This window comes from Corylus avellana, chromosome ca1 (assembly GCF_901000735.1).
Source record: "Corylus avellana chromosome ca1, CavTom2PMs-1.0".
NCBI classification, from domain to species: Eukaryota; Viridiplantae; Streptophyta; class Magnoliopsida; order Fagales; family Betulaceae; genus Corylus; species Corylus avellana.
The window spans coordinates 25,424,086-25,432,567 of record NC_081541.1 but is presented as its reverse complement, the minus strand read 5'-3'; the positions used below and the strand labels follow the sequence as shown (position 1 = coordinate 25,432,567).

Sequence of the window (8,482 nt, the reverse complement as noted above, 5' to 3'; positions counted from 1 at the left end):
GGCTAATACACGAAGTAGGGCATCATATGAATTCTTTGGGGACGTCATTACGTTTGACATGACATACTTGACAAATCGATATGACATGCCATTTGCTCAATTTGTAGGTGTTAATCATCATGGTTAGAGTATACTTTTGACGGTAGGACTAATATCAAAGAAGGATACAAAAACATTTACTTGGTTGTTTAATACTTGGTTAGGTTGCATGAATGGCAATGCTCCAAATTCAATTATAACGGATCAAATTAGGGCCATGAGAAATGCAATTAAAATAGTTTTTTCCTAAGACAACTCGACATAGATATTGTTTGTGGCACATTATGAGAAAACTACCATAAAATTTTGGAGCACATACTCAATTCAACGGCATTAAGAGTGCCCTAAATTCTAGTGTATATGATTCTCAGACAATTGAAGAATTCAAAGAAAATTGAAAATTTCTAGTTGAGACTTATCAATTTGAGGCTAATGAATGGCTGCATGGGTTGTAGAGTATAGTGCTTTAAGTTCAAGCTCCATAGCTGTTCAGCGACCCCAAGTACCTCGAGCTAAACGGGCTTGGGAAAATGTGAATAATATCATTAATTTCTTATCTTGTTAGTAACTTAGTATATAATATATATACTCTTAATTATTTGTGTTTATATTCTCTCTTGTTCATGTAAGAATATTTAGCATTTGGTGGAGTTGATGTTAATTCACAAAAGAATCAATTGGAAATTTATTTGGAGGAACCTAGGTCTGTGGATATGAATAATACATTTGACATCTTTTCATTTTGGAAAGGAAATGAATTTCGCTATCTTGAAGTAGCTGCTATGGCTCGTGATGTTTTGAGTATTCACGTATCTACTGTTACTTCAGAATCCACTTTTAGTATTGGTGGACGTGTGATTGATCAATATAGGAGCTCACTCAAGCCTGATATTGTTGAGACATTAGTTTGCACTAGAGATTGATTATATGGAGATCAATGTAATATTAGTTATTTGCATATTTAATTTCTTCATTTACTTGTATTATTTTTTTACTACACTACAATAACAATAATTTTTCTGATTTTTTTTTTATATATATAGAACTCACACAAATGAAGTTGGATAGCAAAGAAGATGATGTTTTGACAACTGATGTTAATTCCTATGACATTCCAAATTCATCTAGAGCAGAATCTGTTAATATTTCTTAAAATGAGCATATTTGTAGTGTTTTATAATTCATATCTTTGATTGCATGTAATGGATTATGGATCCTTCAAGTGGACAACACCGAGCATAATGGCTTATGAGAACCTAATTTGTAATGAATTTAATAATGATGGAGTTTTGTTTCTTTTGTTTCTTTATTATTTTGTTTTTGTTAGCTTTTTTTTTTTTTTTTTAATTTTTAATTTTTAATTTTTTAATTATGTTTTTCTTTATTGCTATGATGGAAATGGACTATCTAATATGTGGAGTTGAAAATTGCTAATCATTGTGAATGTTTTTATTGAATGGCAATTTGCTAACAATTAACAATGGCATTTGTCTCATTATTACATTATTATTTCTATTTTTCATTCAAACGTGTTGGGTTGGGCCATGTTACCTTATAAGAAAACGATTCGTGTTAGGTCGTCTCAACCCAATATTACCCGGTTATTTTAAATGGGTTAAATAGGTCGTGTCGTGTTATCTGACTATTTTCCGTGTTGTAATCATGTCAGACCCGTTAACCCGTTTAGCTAAACGGGTCGTGTTAGTGTATAGGTTAATTGGATCATGGGTCATATTGGGTCGTAATCGTATCTACCCATTTATCCGTTTTGCCAGCCCTAGTCTTGAGTACTCAGCATCATCAAAGTACAACCCCACAGCTCGCAGACTCTCAACCACTTGACCAACCCAATGTTCCCACCTCACTTATGGATAACACGCACCATTCCACCTCACCATCTATTGCCAACTTGCCCCTCCCACACACCTTTCCTTCCCCTTCCCATGATCACACTTGTAACCATTTCCACGCACGTCTTGCACCTCCCACACTTACCCGTACCCATCCCATGGCCACCTGCTCCAAGCATTAGATCTCCACCCCCAAAATTTTACTCGATGGAACCCTCAAATACCCCATGCCCCACGCCCTGCTCAATACCACTGACTTGGACAAGATTGAACCAACTTGCCATTCTACAGCAATCAAGCATCCCAAATTGTGTAGTGATGAATGCCGAATTTGATGTCCTTTTGAAGAATCAGACCTAACAGCTAGTTCCCTCAGACATTGCCCGATATGTCATTAGTTACAAGTGGGTGTTTCATATCAAGAGAGGCATTGATGGCATAATTGCTCATTACAAGGCACGACTGGTTGCTAAGGGATTTCATCAATAGCTGAGTGTGGACTATGGTGACACCTACAACCCTGTCATCAAACCCACTACAATATGCACTATATTGTCCCTTACACTCTTTTCTGGTTGGGCTATACGGCATATTGATGTCAATAATGCTTTCTTGCACTACAACTTGGATGAAGATGTGTTTATGTCTCCGCCCTTGGCTTTACTCATCCATAGTTTCCACATCACATTTGCAAACTGTGTAAGGCTCTATATGGGCTGAAACAAACTCCACAAGCTTGGTTCTCGAGGCTGAGCAGCCGCTTGATTGAACTTGGTTTTCATAGCCCCTGTTTAGACGCCTCTCTGTTTATTCTCAAGTCTGCAAAGTTTACAATATACATCTTAATTTACATAGATGATATTATAATTACTAGTTCAAAATCATCTATATTGATGAATTGCTATCACTTCTCAATACTGATCTCTCCATCAAGGACCTTGGCAATTTAATGTTTTTCTTAGGCATTGAAGTTGTCGACACCACTAGTTGTTTTATTTTGTCTTAGCATAGATACATACTGGACATACTTCACCACACCAACACGATTGCCACCAAACTGGTTTCATCTCCCATGTCTACGACCACCAGCTTGTCAGCGTTTGAGGGAAGTTCCTTTGATGATCCGACCTATACAAAAGCACTGTTGGAGCCCTCCAATATTTATGTGTCACATGGCCTGGCATTAGTGTTACTGTCAACAAACTTTATTAGTTCATGCAGAAACTAACTATTCTTCATTGGCAGTCTGTAAAAAGAATTCTATGTTATCTCAAGCAGAAAATCTACTATGGCCTATAGTTTTAGAAGTCTAAGTCTATGGTTCTTCAAGCCTTTAATGATGTCGACTAGGTAGGCAGTCATGATGATAGACGATCCACTAGGGGCTATTGCATATTTTTGGGTCCTAACCTAATCTCTTGGAGTTGTCGCAAACAAGCTATTGTTGCTTGCTTTAGCATCGAAGCGGAATACAAAGCTCTTGCTAATGCCAGTACAGAAGTTACTTGGCTCAAATCCCTCTTGCATGAACTTGGAATTCCCATTCCTCATCCTCCGGTCCTATGGTGAGACAATATTGGAGCTACGTATCTCTCGTCCAATCCTATCTTTCACACACACACACACAAAGCGAGTGGAAATTGATTTTCACTTTGTCCGTGACATGGTTGCCTACAAGGCTCTGGATATTCGTTTTCTATGCAGTCATGATCAACTCGCATATATTTTTACCAAGACTCTCTCATCAATTCGCTTTGCACTACTTCGAAGCAAGCTCAATGTCACTACATTACCTTTAAGCTTGAAGCTTGAGCGGTGTATTAGCGATATCATCTCTCTCCAAACAACTATGCATTCAAATGCTTCTATAGATCAAGTTCAAGATAAAGCACAACAAGATAATGTTAGCTAGATAGAGTTAGAATATGCTACTACTTTGTTAAGTTTAAACTCAAACACATAGTGTATAGTTATCTTATCCACTTTTGTATAACAAACTCTTCTATATATAGAACAATCTAAACCACGTCAAGGTTAGGTAGCAACAACATCAAACTATCAACTTCTATAAAGAGTAATGCTAAAAGGAAGACTCATGTCTTATGTAATACCCCGACTTTTAAAATTGTTTTAAAGAGTTATGACCCCTTACTCAACTGGCTAATAATTCCTTGAAAACAAGCCCTAAACAGAGAACCCTAAACCTTCTTATTATAACCCAATGCCCTTAAGTCTTTTTGAAGCAAAAAGCCCAAAACATCCTCATTGGGCGAGCGCTAGCCCAGGGGACCACACGAGCACTCGCTTGGACATCACGCCACCCTCGTGTGATTGTACCTTTAAGCACTTTTAGCCTTTTGTGAACAGTACATGAGTGCTCGCATGAACAGTACAGGGACTCTCGTTGACCAATTTTCAGACCCTTGGATAATACCCAAAACGCACGCTTGAAAAGCATTTTTGGCTCGTTGTGAACAGTACACGAGCGCTCAACCATGGACCACACAAGCGCTCACCCCTTTTAGTAGAATTCCCAATTTTTCCCTCAGGTCCTTTCTCCTATAAATACCTCACCCCCATGAGACCTTTAACCCCCATTTTAGCCTCTGTTTCCTTAGAGAAACCCTGTTACTTTGTCCTTTGAATGTGTGTGTGGATTGTGAGTAATCTTGGAGAAGGGAGAATCGTCCTTGGGAGGCTTGCTTGTTGAGGTAACCACTTCATCCCTTCTGTTTTATTATTGAGCTTCTTGATTTACAATGGCATAGATATCAATATCTAGGAGTGATTAGTTTTCTTTAAAGTTATGATCATTCTTTTTAAGGTTTCAGCACATTTTCCTTGTTTAAGAAGAATGATTTCAAAAAGGTTTTTTCAAACTATCATTAAAGACACTTGATTATGTGTTTTACAAACTTATTTCTTAGAGGCAAGGAATTGCTTTCAAAAGCTATTAACATCTCTTAGGTTCTTGTGTTTTACTTGCTTTGTTGAGAGCCTAGGAAGTAAGTACCAACCCATAGCTTTAGATAGAAGTCTAGGACCTATTTTAAGGGCTTTTAGCAAAACCCTAGCTCCCTGACCGAACGCTAGCCCTAGGGAACGAGTGCTCGCCCAGAGAGCGGGTTACACACTTCTTAGCCCTGTAAATGTGTACAAAGGCTTTAGCAACCCCTTTTCGTTAGGTGGAACCTCGTAGAGTTCTCTAGTATTGCTTATAACGATAGGCTGTGTTTCGTTATAGCATAGATTCGTGATATCGGAAGACTCGAGCGAGCGAACGAGGTAAGCAAACACTTACAAGCACTTTCTTTAAAAACATGAGATATGTTAGTTGACTAACCACGTTATGATATGAGCATGTCTACATTTTTGTAATCACTTGGTAGTTGTTTTAATAACTGAATAATGATATGCATCGTAAGATATGGTATACCGGTACGTGCGGTATAATGGCCATGGGCTTACTATATAGACTTGATTCTATGGTGAAATGTGTGTATTGTTATATGGGCTTGAATCCAATGGTTGTTTCGTGACCGGCGCAGCCTTAATAAGCGGTCACTACATGATGTACATCATTAGTAGCGTGGGTCACCTGAGGTTGGACTTAATCGGGTTATTAGTGTTATAGACGGTAGCGTACAATGGTTGGGGCACCGACATTGTATTACAGGTCCCTTAGGACAGCGCCAACCCTGCCGGGAATTGGTAATATCTCAGGTAGACCATATATGATAGTTATGGCCTATAAAGTATTAGTTTTCTGCATTAAAATACTTAGACGAATGCCGCCGAAAGTACACCACCTTTTATTAAACCAAACGATATTTTTCAAGTGTATTAACAGATACAATACATCTTTTTAATATTTACTGAAAACTGCACGTTTACTTCTATTTAATGAAAATTGGCTCATGTCATATTCCACTGTGAGGTTTACTTACTAAGTCATTAGACTTATGCTGTTATTACCCATTTAGGGAACTTGTTACTAGGACTTAGGAGTGGTGCAATTGCCACCATAGCTTTTACCTTAAGATTCATCATACTGTATCAGGTTTGCCCTTTTATTATTTGCTCCATGTCTTTGATTTCGAGGAATATACTTGGCTTGTGACGATTAATAGTTTTTCAGATTTAATTTGCCTTCCTATGCATTAACTTTGATAATGCTTAGATGGACGATACCTTATTTTGGTTAAAATTGGGTAATTGCTAGTAACCCTACCAGGCTGGCCAAGGCTAGTTTTAGGGGGTGTTACATCTTATTTGTGCATTTCCAAAATTAATGTTCTTAAAATTATCACTAAAAGTTCTTTTTTTGTCACTCAAAAAATGAGGTCGCTTTCAAAATTATAATTTGATCGAAATTCAATAGTGATTAATTACAAATTCAATGATGATTTTAAGAGCCACATCATCCTAAAAGGGACACAAAATAAACTATTAAACTTGTAACATTACTCGAACGAAAACATCCATTGGAACGGGCTGTCAGTGCATGAGAAATAGAACTAAAATCTATACACAAAGATGGCTCTTCACCTATTTAAAAGGTCCAATTGTTTATGATCGATCCAAAACCAGAGGACGATACATAATTTACATCCCTCCATAAAAGACAAACTGGCCCATGATCCACCTTATAAACGAATCCACAATTGAGATCCTATAACCCGATGACCGGTGACCGTACTTCCAAGTCACCAGAACATTTGCCAGCTCATCAACGTCCAGGTGCATCCTCTTGGAATCTACCCGTCCCCGTCAAACCCACGCATATATATATATATATATATATATATATATATATATTATTTTTTGTTTTTTGTTTTTTTGATATTCCATTGGAATAACAACAATCGTTCGACTCGAACCACAAACATCTTCGACAACCCTAATTCCTGTGGCTGTTCATCAGATTCTCTAGGGTTTTAATTTGGTGTTTCCGCGATGGATTTGACGCAACCACAGTCGAATCTCTCTCTAGGGTTTTCATCACATGCATCGCCACCCCACCGTACCCAAATCTCCGACGACTCCATCACCCTCCAGCTCGACTCCAGCCTCCGCGACGCCACGCCCACCCACCAACCGCTCCCACCCTTTCCCCTCCAGTTGCTCGAACCCCAAACGCCCACCGAGAAGCCCGCTGAAAACGGCTCCTTTTTAGACGCAGAATCGGCCGACGACGATGGCGTCGAGGAAATCCGCCTTCTCGGTCACTCCATGTGCCTCAAGCGCCGCCGAGACAGGGAATCGTCGTCCTCGTCGATTTCGGCGCCGAGTTCGTATTCAAAGAGGGCGGTCTCTGTCGAACCCGACCTTGAGGCGCGGCGGAGTGCGGTGCGGTCGTGGGGCGACGCGGCTCTGCGCGTGGCGGACCCCGATGTGTTCGAGATAATGGAGAAGGAGAAAGAGAGGCAATTCAAAGGGATCGAATTGATTGCTTCCGAGAATTTCGTTTGCCGGGCCGTAATGGAAGCGCTCGGAAGCCACTTGACCAACAAATACTCGGAAGGAATGCCCGGCGCGCGATACTACGGCGGGAACCAATACATCGACGAGATAGAAACGCTGTGTTGCGAGCGCGCATTGGAGGCGTTCGGGCTTGATTCGGATAATTGGGGCGTGAATGTGCAGCCTTATTCGTGCACGTCTGCGAATTTCGCTGTATACACGGGGTTGTTGCTTCCTGGGGATCGGATAATGGGGTTGGATACGCCGTCCGGAGGGAATACGAGTCATGGGTACTACACGCCCAATGGGAGGAAGGTTTCTGGGGCGTCGATTTTCTTTGAGAGTCTGCCGTATAAGGTAAACCCGCAAACGGGGTATATCGATTTCGATAAGCTTGAGGAGAGGGCGCTGGATTTTCGTCCCAAGATATTGATTTGTGGGGGGAGCTCGTATCCTCGGGAATGGGATTATGCGAGGTTTAGGCAGATTGCGGATAAGTGTGGCGCAGTACTCCTGTGTGATATGGCTCAAATAAGCGGCATTGTTGCGGCTAAGGTTGTGTGAATTTCACTGTCCGTGGTTATGTTATTGCCTAGATGCTTGCTTGCTTGCTTTGTGTGTGTGCGCGTGTAATTATGTCTTGTTGACTTTGTGCCTGTGCATTTGTTGAGTAATGGTTATTTGATGTCATCTAACTGAATTTTTGCCCTTTTGTTCTTCTTGTTTTTTTTTTTTTTTCAATTTTTTTTTTTAATTTTTAATATATAATTTTTAATAATTATTATTATTATTATTATTTATTTATTTTTTTTGAGTAATGTGGTATTGGCAGTTATAAAGTGAAAACTACTTATGAAAATTTGAAATTTGGAATCTCCTTAGTTTGGTTGGCTAGACAATCTTTAAATCCACTTTCATTTCCCTCGAAAAGATCATGTTTATTTTGATGAATCATTTGTAATCCTCTGGCTGTGACCGGATAGGATGGTCAGATTGGTGCATGAGGAGGAATGTTGTGCCTCGAGGAACCAAAAAAGAATTTTTAATTATTAGTTCATGAATAGTTTAGAAGGTTCCATAATGTGATTGTTCTGATGAGAAGGTGTTGGCGTTGTACTTGATTTTTAAGC

At 39.4% G+C, this 8,482-nt stretch overlaps 1 protein-coding gene across 1 annotated transcript; it reads left to right on the top strand.

Annotated features, from left to right (window-relative positions):
• The first annotated feature begins 6,739 nt into the window (after nucleotides 1–6,739).
• Nucleotides 6,740–8,024, top strand: LOC132177400 (serine hydroxymethyltransferase 7-like). The gene has a single exon (XM_059589696.1). It carries the CDS (start codon nucleotides 6,846–6,848, stop codon nucleotides 7,914–7,916), a length of 1,071 nt encoding a protein of 356 aa, XP_059445679.1. The 5' UTR covers nucleotides 6,740–6,845; the 3' UTR covers nucleotides 7,917–8,024.
• Nucleotides 8,025–8,482: the final 458 nt, after the last annotated feature.